Source organism: Capricornis sumatraensis, chromosome 1 (assembly GCF_032405125.1).
Source record: "Capricornis sumatraensis isolate serow.1 chromosome 1, serow.2, whole genome shotgun sequence".
Taxonomy (NCBI): Eukaryota; Metazoa; Chordata; class Mammalia; order Artiodactyla; family Bovidae; genus Capricornis; species Capricornis sumatraensis.
The window spans coordinates 44324318-44339846 of record NC_091069.1 but is presented as its reverse complement, the minus strand read 5'-3'; the positions used below and the strand labels follow the sequence as shown (position 1 = coordinate 44339846).

At 40.2% G+C, this 15529-nt stretch overlaps 1 protein-coding gene across 2 annotated transcripts in view; it reads left to right on the top strand.

Annotated features, from left to right (window-relative positions):
* The first annotated feature begins 440 nt into the window (after positions 1-440).
* UGP2 (UDP-glucose pyrophosphorylase 2) overlaps positions 441-15529 on the top strand; it is a 57525-nt gene continuing 42436 nt past the window's right edge. The window contains exon 1 of one of the 2 annotated variants that reach the window (XM_068980667.1): positions 441-654. Coding sequence is in view for 1 of the 2 variants with exons in the window: in XM_068980658.1 (XP_068836759.1) it covers positions 1621-1639 (19 nt within the window). In the remaining variant the exon portion in view is untranslated. Of the gene's footprint in view, positions 655-1326; positions 1640-15529 lie in introns of those variants that run through there. The other variant, XM_068980658.1, reaches the window with a different exon arrangement.

The following is a 15529-nucleotide window of genomic DNA, read 5'->3' as shown; positions in this document are numbered from 1 at the left end:
AGGGCCTGGCTCTCAGGGTAGTTGCTTTTGGGGCGGGGGTGGGGGGGGCGGAGGGCGATCTGGCTCTATCCGCCGGGTACACAACTATCTTCAATCTCTGGTAAGCGGAAACATTTTTAAGCAGTACGAAAATAACCAATCGTGCTTCAGGTTCTCTCTCTTGCTAAAGTATCTGTGGAAGGCTGGGAGTTGTACTGGTGAAACACTCCTTTCACAACCGCAGAACGCGCGGCTCCCATCCCAGCTTCGGCTCGGCTGGGCTGCCTCAGGCCGCAGACGCCCTACCCCCTGCCACCTCCGTGCGTCTCATTGGCCAGGCCCTGAACCCGCCTCGGCTCCTGACTGGAGGCTGCTCCTGTCTGTCTGCGAGGTGGGGACATTTCCGCATTGAAGGGGCTGCTCCAAATGGAGGGGGATGGGAGGTGTTTAGGAGAAAGTGGGGGCTTTGGCTGTCGGAATCCCGCAGCTAGGTGGACGGACAGGGTCAGCAGCTGGGCTGTGACAACTAGCGAGGGGCTCGAGGTGTGCATTTGTGAGGGGAGAGAGGGAGAGAGAAGGGTGCCTCAGAGGTGACATTCTCTCAGCCTGCAAGCCTTCTTCCAGGGGCGCCACAAACGCCCCCAGTTTCCCAGCTGCTAAAGGAAGAGGAGGAAGGTGGGTCTCGGTGGCGGTTTGGGGAGGGGCCGGGGCGGGCTTCCCACCACTCTAAGGGCGAGTGTGTTGCCCTTTCTGAGGCTTGTACAGCCCGTCTACTCAACCTGCACTTTGGCCCCGGAGGCCGAATTTGGGGTTCGGCCAAGAGAAACTAGAATGTGTGAGGGTTGGGGCTGACTCCTGTCCCTCGGATTCGGGGCGGCACACGGGTTCTCCCCTCGCGGGTGGCCCCCTAGTGTCCGCTGCGGGGGAGGGGCTCTGTAGCTTTCGGCCCCTCCCGGGAAAAAGCCGCGGCCGCTCGCAGCTGGGAGGCTGGCGTCTGGAGGCCCCGGCCCGCCTCCAGACTGCACGCCGAATTCTTCGCGCCTCCAAGTCCCGGGATGTTTCTGAGCGGGTAGAAACGACTGCATCGCCCCCCTTGGCAGGCCTCCCCCTCCTCCCGATCCCTGCTGGGGCGGGGACCGCTGTTGGCCTGAGTTTCCCCGGGAACCGTCCTGAGGCCGGAAGGCAGCAAGGGGAGGGGGTGTAGGGGTGCGGCCCGCCTGTGCCTGCGGCTGTCCAGCCCCCGAGGGCGTGGGGACCCGGCGGAGGGGGGGGGGGGCGGTGAAGCCGCTCTAGATCCGCCTCTTTCATTGATGAAATTTAAGTTCGTGTGATTTTACCTTTTCCGGGAGCCTCCAGCTGGCCCTCATTTGTGTCAGGGGTGCAGTGTAGGCTGGAGTTCCAAGCAGACTCAGTCGCACCAAGTTTCTGTCTTTTGAAAGTGGGGAAGGGGGTTAAGTTTTTTTTTTTTTTTTGGAGGCAGTTTTAGTTTTTTGAGTAAATACTCTAAGTGGCCAAACATAGGAAGAGAAGAAAGAATTCGTCATTTGTTAAAGCAGAAGTGGAAGAAAAACCTCTATAGCGTTGACTCCTCTAGACATTTAAATATATTTGTAAGCCAGAGTATTTTAATAAATCCCTAAAATGTCGAGATTTGTACAAGGTAAGACACGCTTCTTATCTCCCGGGTTGCTCTAGCAGTACCGAACTTGGGGACCGGCAGTGGAGAGGTTGGTGGGTGGTTTGGAAGTGGAAATGTTCATTTGAGATACTATTTGCGAAACCCTTTTCTATAAATTGACATTTGAGCTGTCTTGAGCTGCTGGGTTGGCGTTTCAGATAACGTATCATTTATACCCTTGTACTCTGCTGCATTTAGTTCTGCCTCCCTGAAATCAGGTTAGTAGCACCCTGGCTTCCCGGGATAGTGGCTGTGAATGATGATAAAACAGGATTTTGGCTGCCGATTGATCCCTGTTCTCTTTTCGTGGTCGAAGTCGAGGTAACTCTGGGTGTGGACGGGAAGGGGAACTGAGAGGGTTGAGGAAAGGCAGGTGGGTTTAGCCAGGACGGTTGGGGAAGCTGTAGTGTTCTCAGCTTCTCCGTTTGTGTGTACGTGGTCTGAGTCTCAGATTCATTTATTGCGAAACAGGGAGTAGCTCGTAGAAGTTGGAGGTCATTTCAGCAGAAGAAATGACTTTGCTGCATTGCTGTTTGTTTGTTTGTTTTTTCCCTCCTTTGAAATCTGTAAAGATTATTACGGTTTCTTTGAAATTAGCAAATTGCTCTCTTAATTCTACGTGTGTGTTTGGAAAAGGTTTAAAGAATGCATCTCAACTGAATTAAGCAGTAATGTTATGTGTGTGTATGTGTGTGTGTACACTTTGAAATTGGTGCTACCTTAAACCTCTGACATCAGTGTGTAGCATGGGACTTGTCTTCTCTGTATGCAAGGAAACCCTTTTTTTGAGGACCCAAGAGTGTGAAAGCTTCAGCCATCTTGCTGAAAACACAGCTAGTAAAGTTCACAACCACTTAATGTGGCTCTGAATAAATGCAGATGTACTTTTAAAAAATTGTGTCAATAATGGCCATCATTTGGCCCTGGGAATAAAAATGTCATAGTAGGTTTTATATCACTTTATTAACTCTTGAGTTTTATATAATAAGAGACTTTGACTGCCTGCATTATTTTGAAAACAGATGGGATTCTTATCTGCCTTTAGCACTAAGCTCAGAAATGTCACTTTTCATTAAACTTCTAAATTCATATTATGGTTTATATGTGGTGAAGGATGCTTCTTTATGTTCAGACTGAATAAATGTCTTAGTCAAGAACAGAAAGTAGAGGTAACTGTCAGAAGTTTGCTTGTTTTTTTAATGATAACATTTAATTACCAGAAAGCCAGTATTGAAATAATGTGCTAGAGAAAAGTGGATAAGTCATTTCTTTTTAAGGATTGAGAATATTATTAAACTCCAGATGTTCCTTGTTGTTATGGTTTAGAGCAGCTTACAGAAGGGGTGCTGCACGTTGACTGGTGTCAAGTCTTTTGCTGTTAATGGCTAACTAACTGCTTTCAGGAGATATTAAGTGGCAATACCTGGGTATGTTGTTATTCCTTTCTCTTGTCATCCACTTTTTCTTTTTTACTAAACTTTTTTATCTTGGGATACCTTTAGATTTGTAAAAAAAAGTCTCACATACATCAAAACTAAGAAATTATCACCAGTAACGTTACTGAACCACAGACAGACTTTCCATGATTCAATCCAACACTGCATTTACTTGCCATCCAATTTTGCTCTAAATGGTAGTTTTCATTTTTAAATTTGACAATTTTGCACAAAAAGATGACACACCTCTCCCCTCTGAAAAAAAATTATAACATGATTTTGCTCCTGTTTATCATTGTTTAAATTTGTACTTCAAGTACAAGTAAATTCTCTGTGTATTAACTCTGTTGCTGTGATAAGTGATAAACTTTATTGGCACATAAATCCATTGTCTCCACATATCAGTTTTTTAAGTAAAAGGGTTGGGATTTTTGTTTTTGAATTTTTTGGTAGTAGATGAAATTGATCTTTGCTGTTGTACTTACTGATATTTCTGTGCATTGATACTTAGCTTGTACCACTTCATAAGGAAAGGAATGGACAAATATTAGGCCCCTAAGGGAGGCCTGCAATTCATGGGGTCACAAAGAGTCAGACACAACTGAGTGACTGAACTGAACTGAAGCTGTTTTTGTATGTTGTCTCATTTAAGCTTCACAAGAACCCTGAGAGGTAGTATATTTACAGGTGATGAAATTTAAGTATCTTAAATTCGTATATAAATGTGTCTTAACACTTGTCCATTCTAGTACCTTTTGTTGCCTCCTAAGCTAAAAACTTACCAGGAACAATGGCTCCTTTCTCCAGCTAGACTGTTAGTTCCCTGTGGGCAAAGATAATATTATATCCCTGGGGGAAATACAGTGTCTTGAAGTGGTAGATGCTCTGAAAGAACCTGTCACAGATGACAGATGAGAAACACAGCACTTTTCTTGTACTTTTTTAGTAGTTTAGCCCACATTTGGTTGTAGTTTATTAATAACACCTCTAACATAGTTGCTGAGAAAGGAAAAAGGGATGGACCCAGGTTTGAATCCTGTTACTGATAGGTGATCATAGACACATAACTTTTCTGAATCTTCATTTCTATTAATACTTATATAAACATTGGGTATTAACAGTTATGCCATAGGGTTTTTGAGAAGCTGAAATGAGACGAATTATGTGAGTGCAGTTTGATGGGCAGTAAACTTTCCTTTCCTTTCTTAAAATGATGATGGCTTTTTGGATAGCATTGCCACCATAAATATAACCACATGTCACCAACAGAAGCAGAACAAGTCACCTATGACAGTTCTTTATTTTCCTATTCCAGTTTTGGTGTTCAGGCCTTCAGCAACTTGGTGATACATATATTTTTAAAGTATGGAGTTGGAGGGGAAAGCTTGAACAATGATGTGAATACATAATTGGTGACAGTTTTTGTTTCAGTCCAGTCAACAACAAAATTTTGAGCTCTTCTAATATGCTAAATTGGGATTTCTCTTGTATCCCTTATGATGGGCACAGATCTGGGTATTATATCTGTGTGTTGTGTGCATGTATATTTAAATGTCCTGAAATCTGGTTTCTACACTTGGCTTGAATCTCTTGTCTCAAATCTAGGCTCTGTACATTATTAGAATGCTAAGTATCTCCATTCTTAAGCACTTTGACTGTAAGTTATTAGGTAGAAGTATTTAACTAATAAAAATATTTAACATCAGTAGGTAGGAGAATTCTCAGTATATGTAATACTCAGCCAGAAGAAGATTTAACTTACTTTGGGCATCTCTCAAGTCTGTGTTCCTCAGGCACTTAAGATTCCTTCTCATAGGAGGATTGTTTATTGGATCTCTGGCTTAATTCCCTAATTGGTGTATTCTGCCCTCATGTCACCTTCTGTCTGCCTGTAAAATTTCATCTCCATTTGCTAGGTTTCTCCATCCCAGGGGTTGTTGCAGGATCCTCAATTATTCTAAATAAATGTGACTACTATTTGATTGAGTACTAAATATAAGTGTATCTACTACTTGTCATAGTTGGAGGTGACACCTCTTCCTGTGACCTGCTGGTTCATCAGCAGCTAGGACTTTTGCCAGGTGTGTCAATGGGTGTATTTGGAATTTGGCTTCCCAAAGGGTCTGAGAGCTACAGGGCAATCTCCATACATGATTTGAAACTTATAAATGGTGCTGGGCCTATTGTCACCTAGCCAACTAAGGCTGTGTTATTTACTTATGCTGTAATTTAGAGGAACTTTGAAACATCTCTTTCTTTCTTTTTTTTTTTAAATTAAAAAAAAGTTTTTTTTTGTCTGTTCCGCATGCAGGTCATAGTTCCCCAAGCAGGGGTCAAACCCATGCTCCTGAAATGGAAGCGCAGAGCCTTAACTATTGGGCTACCAGGAAAGTCCCTAGAGGAACTTAAAAAAAAAAAACTTAATCTATCTGAATTATATAAAAATGTCCCTTAATATTCTTAAGTTGAAGTCCTTCCTTCTATTTCAGGAAAAGCCATTTGAGTGCCTCTGTGTCACTTAAAAAATATTTGAGGCCTGTCAACTTTTCCATTTGTTGGAATTCTCTTTTCGTGACTTTAGTTTGGTGATTCTTGTTTGGTCAATGGCAGCTAGCCAGGGAAGATTAGTTGAACTAATTATAACAGGAGGGGTCTCAGATGAACATCAGGGTGAGAAGCATTCTGGGGCTTGGTTGTAGAGGTCAGGCCTAAGCCTGGTTCTTCTCAAATCCTGAGACCAAATTTAGCCTGTAGCTGACTATTTAGATGACTAGGATGTTTTCAGCCCAGGGAGCTTGTGGCATGGATTTGAGGCAAGGCTAGAGGTGCCAAAGCAATGATTAAGGCACACTTCTCATTTTTTAAAGATGTAGCTTAGCATTCATTATGTTGCTTAAGAAAGAGAAGGATTTAGTTAAATTCATAGACACAATTATACATGAAAAATTAAAAGAAATTCAAAGAGTTGTACTGATGAACACTCTTTGTTTTTTAATGTGGATCTTGGTCAGATCATCTTTGTTCCAGTAAAATGGGTGATTTTGATAACTGGGTCTTTCTTCCAGTAAAATGGATGATTTTCATTTGTGAGAGTCTACCAGGTGGCTCAGTGGTAAAGGATCCACCTGCCAATTCAGGAGACCCAAGTTTGATTCATGGGTCAGGAAGATCCCCTGGAGGGGGAAATGGCTACCCACTCTAGTATTCCTGCCTTGAAGATTCCACGGACCGAGCCTGGAGGGCTACAGTCCACAGGGTGGCAAGAGTCAGACACGACTGAGCTGAGCACTCATAAAGAAAAGAAATTGAACATTAGAGAAATAAGAAATATTAACTGGTATACTTCTTGGAAGTGCCATTTTAATATTCTGAAGGTAAATTGAAAAATAACTTTAAAAGGAAATTACAATGTTAATTTTGTAATATTGAGGCTTCCCTGGTAGCTCAGTTGGTAAAGAAACTGCCTGCAATGTAGGATACCCTGGTTTGATTTCCTAGGGCTGGAAGATCCCCTGGAGAAGGGATAGGCTTCCCACTCCAGTATTCTTGGGCTTCCCTGGTGGCCCAGTTACAAACTATTAATTTTGTAATATTATGTCACATTTTTCTTGTAATATACTAATAGTTCACATTCACAGTTCATAGTCACTTCCCATTCTCTCTGTATTTATTTTTCTTCATAGAAAATTCCAGTAACTTGTGAATTGTAATGACTTTGCTTAAAAGATACTTATTTGTTTGAGGAACATTAGTTGGGCTTGTAATAAAAATATTCTGAGTCAAAGAATAATATACTGTAATTTTCCAGCTTCCACCAAGTTGAATTTGGTACTTTTTGTGGAAGTTCAGGTATTAGGAGTTCCATCGGATCTCTCCATTTCTGAAAAATTAGTATAAACAAGTATTTGAAAGTTTAACTCTGGATTACCTGTAAATATGAATAATTAAGAGTTGACTGTATTAACCTTGTGTAACAGGATTCATCCTCATATCCAGAATTTATGCTAGTGGGGAAAATCCCAGTGATATTAGAATAAAATTGTTAGAGAGATCCTCTGAAAATTTGGGATTTAATGAATGTGGAAATGTAATTCACTTTCCACCCTTTTGATTGCTTGGGATCTCTGTAGAAGCTTAGCTTTCTAGACTGTGTCCTTTTGTCACAGCCTACAGTTTCATTTCTGAACTATCATGTTTTGAACTTCGTGTAATGGTATTTGGAATTTTGGACGTCTTGGTCTTGGGTAATTTGATGGCTTATCCCAGGCACAGTGACTATTAATTGAAACCATATGTCTTAGATCTCTAAAATTCTACCACCAGCCATGCATCTTTCTATTAATAGCTTACTAAATTCTTTGCAAGTTGGGTTGCTAAACTATTGAAAGAAAATTAAACTTTATGTGTTTTTCAGTTGGGTTTATGTGTGAAAAGGGGGATAATGCTCTGTTTGAAATCTGTTTCCCAGTTCTCATGACTGGTGATGCAGGCATCTCCTTTAGTTTGTTGAGCAGTAATTGTCTAGGACTCAAATTCTGCCTCTGCCAATAGTCCCATTGTTTTTCTCAGTCACTGCCAAATGAAATTGACTGTGCCCCCAAAACCATTTTGAAAAATTAAGGATGGTTTTTGAGAGCCACGGAGAAATTGACTGTTGTCATCTTAGTTACTTATATAAACAACAAAATGTTTTGTTTTCCAAACCTTGCTAGATGCTTGTTAGTTTTTCTGTATAAATCAACAGAGTTCCATGTTTCTCTGTGATTTTTTAACGTGTATCTTAAAAAAAAAACAAACCACTATTCGTTATATTCATGTACATATTCATTATGCTCAGTCTACTGTTTAATTGTTAGTCTTCAAATTGTAAAAAATGCTATTCTAGGGGACACTCTGTTTAACAATGGTTCTACTTGCTCTTTGGCCACAAAGGTAATTGAAGTTTGTGTTTCTCTCTGGTTGTTGCCCTGGCAAAGGCTGATGTGATTTTCATTTATGTTACAACCCTACCTAGGATTTTAAAACTTCCAAAGAGTGCAGGAAAACAGAGTAACACAATTCTGCATTGTGGGTTCATTTGCAGGTTCATTTATGCCAATGGTAAAATGCTTAGTCCTGGTAATAAAATATTTATAGAGTACATAAAAGCTTTCTTCGATTTTTCATTGCCCAGAAAATAAACAATATAGAAGGAAAAGTGAAGAGCACAAGAGAATGTTTATTCTGATGTGTAGTTTTTCATTTTTCACCTTATGCAGTAACCTCACTTAATAGAGATATTTGAATTTTTGTCAGTTTTCCTTCAGATTTGGTAGCATACAACCTGGAGGTGGCAAGCCACGTAAATAAACGCACTGTAACAGAGAAAGGGGAGAACTTCCTCCAGGAAGGAGAAGCAGGGCACCAGGCAGCAGGGTTGGGATTCCTGCTTGTCACTGTCACTGTGTCCTTTGGCAAATCAGCATCTCTAGGGCCCTGTTTCATTTTCAGTGGAATTAGACTCATCCAGTTATTTCAAATCCTAAAAGGTGATGCTGTGAAAGTGCTGCACTCAATATGCCAGCAAATTTGGAAGACTCTGCAGTGGCCACAGGACTGGAAAAGATCAGTTTTCATTCCAATCCCAAAGAAAGGCAATGCCAAAGAATGCTCAAACTAGCATACAATTGCACTCATCCCACACACTAGTAAAGTAATGGTCAAAATTCTCTAAGCTAGGCTTCAGCAATACGTAACCGTGAACTTCCAGATGTTCAAGCTGGTTTTAGAAAAGGCAGGGGAACCAGAGATCAAATAGGCAGCATCTGCTGGATCATCGAAAAAGCAAGAGAGTTCCAGGAAAACATCTCTTTCTGCTTTATTGACTATGCCAAAGCCTTTGACTGTGTAGATCACAATAAACTGTGGAAAATTCTGAAAGAGATGGGAATACCAGACCACCTGACCTGCCTCTTGAGAAATCTGTATGCAGGTCAGGAAACAACAGTTAGAACTGGACATGGAACAACAGACTGGTTCCAAATAGGAAAAGGAGTACGTCAAGGCTATATATTTTCACCCTGCTTATTTAACTTCTATGCAGAGTACATCATGAGAAATGCTGGGCTGGGAGAAGCACAAGCTGGAATCAAGATTGCTGGGAGAAATATCAATAACCTCAGATATGCAGATAACACCACCCTTATAGCAGAAAGTGAAGAGGAACTAAAAAGCCTCTTGATGAAAGGGAAAGTGGAGAGTGAAAAAGTTGGCTTAAAGCTCAACATTCAGAAAACTAAGATCATGGCATCCGATCCTGTCACTTCATGGCAAATAGATGTGAAAACAATGACAGACTTTATTTTGGGGGGCTCCAGAATCACTCAAATGGTGATTGCAGCCATGAAATTAAAAGACGCTTACTCCCTGGAAGAAAAGTTATGACCAACCTGGACAGAATATTAGAAAGCAGACAAACATTACTTTGTCAACAAAGGTCCATCTAGTTAAGGCTATGGTTTTTCCAGTAGTCATGTATGGATGTGAAAGTTGAACTATAAAGAAGGCTGGGTGCTGAAGAATTGATGCTTTTGAACTGTGGTGTTGGCGAAGACTCTTGAGAGTCCCTTGGACTGCAAGGAAATCCAACCAGTCCATCCTAAAGATCAGTCCTGAGTGTTCATTGGAAGGACTGATATTGAAGGTGAAACTCCAGTACTTTGGCAACCTGATGTAAAGAGCTGACTCATTTGAAAAGACCCCAATGCTGGGAAAGATTGAGGGCAGGAGGAGAAGGGGACGACAGAGGATGAGATGGTTGGATGACATCACTGACTAAATGGATATGAATTTGGGTAAACTCCAGAGCTGGCGATGGACAGGGAGACCTGTAGGTGTGCTATATAGCTTATGGGGTCGCAAAGAGTTGGGCACGACTGAGCAACTGAACTGAACTGACTTTAAAGCCTTTCCAAGGTTAAGTTTTTTATATAAATGTACATATATCAAATTATAGGACAAGCCTATTAAATCATTTTTTAGTCCTTTATGTTGGTTTTATACTGTATCCCTTTACTGTCCTCTCAACAAATGGGTATGATAGGCCCCTACTATCCATGAAACTTGATGCCAAGTGATGTTATTTAACTAGTTGGCATATCTCTCCTGAATGTTCTATTTTCCAGAAATGATATTTTCTGGGTTTTTCTTTTTATTTTTAATTGCTGTATGTTTGTTTTTTGTTTTTGTTTTTAGTTTTAAGAGCTACCATCTTGTATGAGAGCAAGGTTAAGCATAATTATTAATGAGAAATCTGGTTTATGTATAAATTCTAACAGTTAAAAAATAAATAAGCATGCAATGCATGATTAACAAAAATCTTGATAATCAAGTATCTCTGCATATCTGGTGCTAGAACAGTTCTGAAAAGCCTGGTTGGTACCTTTTAATTTTTGTTAAAACTCATTTATAGCATTCATATGGCTTTTACCTGTGCAAGTGTTAGGATATACATGGATGAGTTATTTAAAAGTCTTTGCAAATGTAAATAATCATAGTTTATAATATAAAATAATTAACACTAATAGGTTAAAATATAAAATACAATACTTTTAATACTAAAAGATCACATAAAATTGTATAAAATCAACTAATTGATTTTTCTTCATGATTAAATGACACGGACTTTATTTTTCTGTATTTTTCCTGAATCAAGCTAAATTAAAATATATACATTACCCATTTTTGTTTAATCTCGAAAGTTTGTGAAAACATTACAGTGACATTTATACACAATAATAAAGAATTAAAAAAACTTTAACGATCATTTTGTCTAGGCCTACAAGCTTGAAATTTCTTTGACCACATCCCTGAAACTGCCTGATAAATCAGCCTCTACTTGAGAAACCTTAGGGACTTCAAGTACTCAAGACACTGTCCCTACTTTTCTTAGCCCTTCTTCTCCATGGCTGGAAATCATGGCTGTTGACACTGTCTCTTTGACCTTACCAGGTACTACCTCCACTGGACTGGACCCTAACATCTTTATACCCAGAGATAGTTGTATCATAATAGACTCTTACTCATTGATTTAATAAACATTACTTGAGAATCTGCTATGTTCCTAACTCTGTTTTAAGAATGCATTGGGATTACAGAGGTGAACAAAATACATATGATATATTCTTGGATATTACTGGGTAAGATATACATTGAATAAATCTAGAAAATATGATATCATAAAGGGGAGGTTCAAGGATCTACCACCTGAAAACATGATGGGCAACTGTGCTTAGTTTAGAAAGATTTCTAGGAAGAGGTTACATTTAAACTAAACACTGACAAATGATATATTATTGGCTATTGAAACCACTACAGTGCTACAGACAGGCATCTCATCAAAGAATTAGTTTTGGGGGGTTTTGATATGTGTCTGATACAGTACAGATTAAAACCTCCACATAGCAGAGTTAGGGTAAAAAGGGGGACCTCTTTGAATGTTCAGAAGCTACTTACTACCTAGAACTCTAGGAGTGCCACCCCCGACAATAGCAGATGCTAACAGGTCACACAGAGTTTAGGCTTTGGGGGGCTGAGAGATCAGAGAGGTTTCCCAGTTGTTGGGATGATTCTTATGATTTTGGAATTCACAACTGGGCCTTTAATTTCTATTTTTTCCTCCTCATTTCTGCCCACCCTTCTCTAAAAGCATTGAATGACACTTGAGATATGTGTTTTGGAACAGTCTTACAATAGTTAGGATGGTTTTAATTTTATACAGCAGAAAAATACTGACTCAGTTGGCTTAAAAAAAAAAATGAGACTTGAAGTGGGATGTTCCAGAGTTGTTTAATTCAGTACAAAAACAGCATCAGTTCTTTCTTCTGTCCTTTTAAGTATGTTTGCCTCCTTCTTGGGTCAGCTTTCTTCAGAGTCACTAAATATCAGAAGAAACCCAAGGTGAGGGGTAGACACATACTCATTTTTCTCAGGTTTCTGTTCTTTCAGTGAGGAATGCCTTTATCCAAAGTCCTTTGGCAAACTATATCTTTGAGGCTCACTGGCCAGAATCATTTTATGTTTCACATTTAAACCAATCCTTGGGAAGGCTTTCAACCAGTCTGGGCCTAGTGCCATCTTTGAAGGCCTTGAAACAGAGAACAGATGACCAGAATAGCACTGGGGTAGGAAGACCATTGACGTGCATGGCTGCTACAAACATGTTTAGGTAATTGGAGTATAATCTATATCAGAGCTACTCAAGGCAATAGTAGCAACATTCAGTTATTAGAAATGCAAATTCTCCTCACACTAGACCCAGAATCAGAATCTCCGGGAACTTGCCCCAAAATCTATGTTTTAACAAGCCCTCCAGGTGATCTGTATGCATATTAAGGTTTTAGAAGTCCTATTGAAACAGGAACTTGGAACCTTTAGGCTTTCTTCTTGAGCACTTTCATTAGCTTTGGCTACTCCAAAAAAGTACTTCAGCTTGGCTTTTAAGATGTGCCTGGCTCGGGAATTTGTATTTCTTTTCAAGTGAAAATCCCACCAAATGGAGAAGAGAAGTGATATAGTTAGAGTTGCAGTTTTAGGGGAACAAATCCGTTCTGCCTGGTATCACCAGATTAGAGTGACAGATGGGTTGACTAGTTAGAAAACTATTGTCATCATGACCAGAAGAGTGAAATTAAGGTCACAGCAATAGGAATTAAAAGCAGTAAATGGAATGGTAGTGATTCAGTTAAGTTTGGTATTGGATTTGGATGTAATGTGAAGAGAAAGGAAGGACGAGCCAACTGGCTGAGGTTTCTAGGTCACCTACCAGTGATTAGCAGAATGTCAATGCCGTGGAGGCCAGGGCAGGGAGATGAATTTAGTTCAGATGATGAGTTTGGTTTCCATGTTGAGTTTGAGGTACCCAACTGGGTGTCCAGGTGGAAAAGGTCTAGAAGGTGGTAGGGAATGTTAACCTGGAGCTTAGGAAAAAAGATCAGGATGAGGGGCATGTATTTGGGAGTTATCAGTAAGGAGAGCAATAAGGGAATGAATGAAGGGGAAAATAGTCTGGGAACAGAATCTTTAGAAACCCAGAGAGTAGGAGAGGAAAGGAAGAGCCAGTTATGGAAATTGAGGCATAGTTATAATAAGAGAGAGGAGATGATGTAGGATAATACTGGGTAGCTGAATCCATAGAAGAAGAGTGTTTTTAGGAGGAATATTCACAAACAGCTGAGTTTAAAGGACTGCAGTAAGAGCCCAGGAGAGGCTGGTTAGCTTTAATAGGTCATAAATCTAGTCAGCATATATTCTCAGCTTTGTGCGTGCGTGCTAAGTCTCTTCAGTTGTGTCCAACTCTGTATGACCCTCCATGGACTGTAGCCCGCCAGGGTCCTCTATCCATGGGATTTTCCAGGCAAGAATACTGGAGTGGGTTGCCATGCCCTCCTCCAGGGGATCTTCCCAACCCAGAGATCAAACCTGTGTCTCAACTGTATTGGCAGGTGGGTTCTTTTATACTAGTGCCACGTAGGAAGCCCATCCTCAGCTTTGTTCATGCTTATTTCTGGTTGCCACTGCATTCTTAGAGTTTTATGCTTATTTGGATCGCAGGTCATTTCCTGGTTTAAGTGAGCTCGCCGGTTCTGTGACTTTGGGTACCTCTCCTTATGCATTTTCAAAGAAGGTTAGGACTAATTAGATCTGAGTGATAGGAGGTGGCCTGGGAAGGAGGGTTCCTCACTTCCTTGCTCTTGGTGTTCTCTCTGGCCTGCTCCCTGTGAAGCTAGCTTTCTGCTTTGAAATGTGAAGTTGTTTTGTCTGTGTCTGTATCAGAATATCAGGGGAAGGGTATTATGTATACTTCTTAGTTGCTGAAATGGATAAAATGAAATAACAGAATTAAGAAACAAAAACAATCATTTGTTTGATTGAATATCTCATACTTGTCAGTTCTGTTGCTTTCCTCCTCCCCTTTTCCTCCCTTTCCTGCTTTTTTGGCACCACTTGGATAGGGAAAAGTCCATGATGTTCAAATCTTAGTACTCAGGAACAGAAAAGTTAGGAAGTTGAGGCAGGGGAAAGGCGTCTAAAAAGCTACTGCCTGTTCTATCCTCAGTTGGCTGAACTGTCATTAAGTCAACTAAGACAATACTTGTAAACCCAGTTTGATATGAGCTTCCTGTAATAAGACATTCTGATAGAAATGCTTTTGAAGGAGAATGTTACTTAGGGATTTTGTGCCAAAGATTAGAGAGAGCCAGACTAGTTGGAAGAAATGAGCAGGATATTTCTACCTCACTGTGGTGGAATTGGGCTCAGAATAAACTGGCTTTGTTTCCAGCATTAGCCTGCTCTGTGACCTTGGGTAGGTCATTTAACTTTTCAACCTCAGTTTCCTCATTTGTAAAATGTTGAGGGTAGATTAAATGCTCTCTCTCATCTCTAAAAATGTCTTGATTTTATGAGTGAGGTAATGAAGTATTTTGTCCCTAAAATGCTCTCTATCTGAAGTGGAGGGGGATCAATTCTCTATTGTTAGGAAGTGAGGAGGGACAAAACATCTTAGGTTCTAGTTTGTATTAGTCAGTGGATTCTTTAATTGACCTTCCATTAAAAACACAGCTGCCATTGCCAGAAATGTAACTTGAGAATGTTAGGTCCAAGAAAGCTTCTAAGTTCTATACTTCTTTTCCTACCAGAAACTCCAAATCTTTCTTAAAGAATTCAGAAATGGATAAAAGAGGTCACTGCAAAGGGAAATGGGTTCTAGTGCTGTGCTTCTTAGTCTGTGCCAGGTGCTTAATAATAGACATTCTTCTTGATTAAACACACTTCCTTATTCTTCAAAATTCTTTATTCATTGAAAGCCCTGTCTTAAATGACTTAAAATCAGAACTTTGTAGTAGCACCTCACACAGGAGAAAGGGAAGGAAACAGCAGTGGAAAGAGGTGGAAGAGGTAATGGGCTTGTTGGTTCTTCTATTGTAAAAGCTGTTCAGATTTGTAGAGGGGTAGAAGAAATGCAGGTTGTTCTTTATTTGCTTTTGGTGCCATATTAACAGGAGGAATAAGGTTTGGAATATTTGTCACAACTCAAGTTTGAGTCTTGTGTTTGGGTTTCTTCGAATCTGTTCTTGAAGTTTGGACCTACTGCAGCTGGCAAAGATCCCATGTAGTATTTTTTTTTTTTAAGTATTTATTTGTTTAGTATTAAATGTGAGGCTTTCGGTCTTTCTTTGCTAGGCTTGGAAGGGAGGATAGTAACATGGGTTCTGTGCATTTTTAGCCTTCAATCACATATATTGATAGGCTATTGTTTGGCAGGATGAGTCTCTAAAGTTTGGTGTGGTGTTTTGTCTTTTTTGTTTGTTTGTTTTCTGGGCTTTTCTCATGTCTCAAACAGCTCAGACTTTGTAATTAAATTTAATTTTATCTCATTTTTGGCATTTGCCCAAAA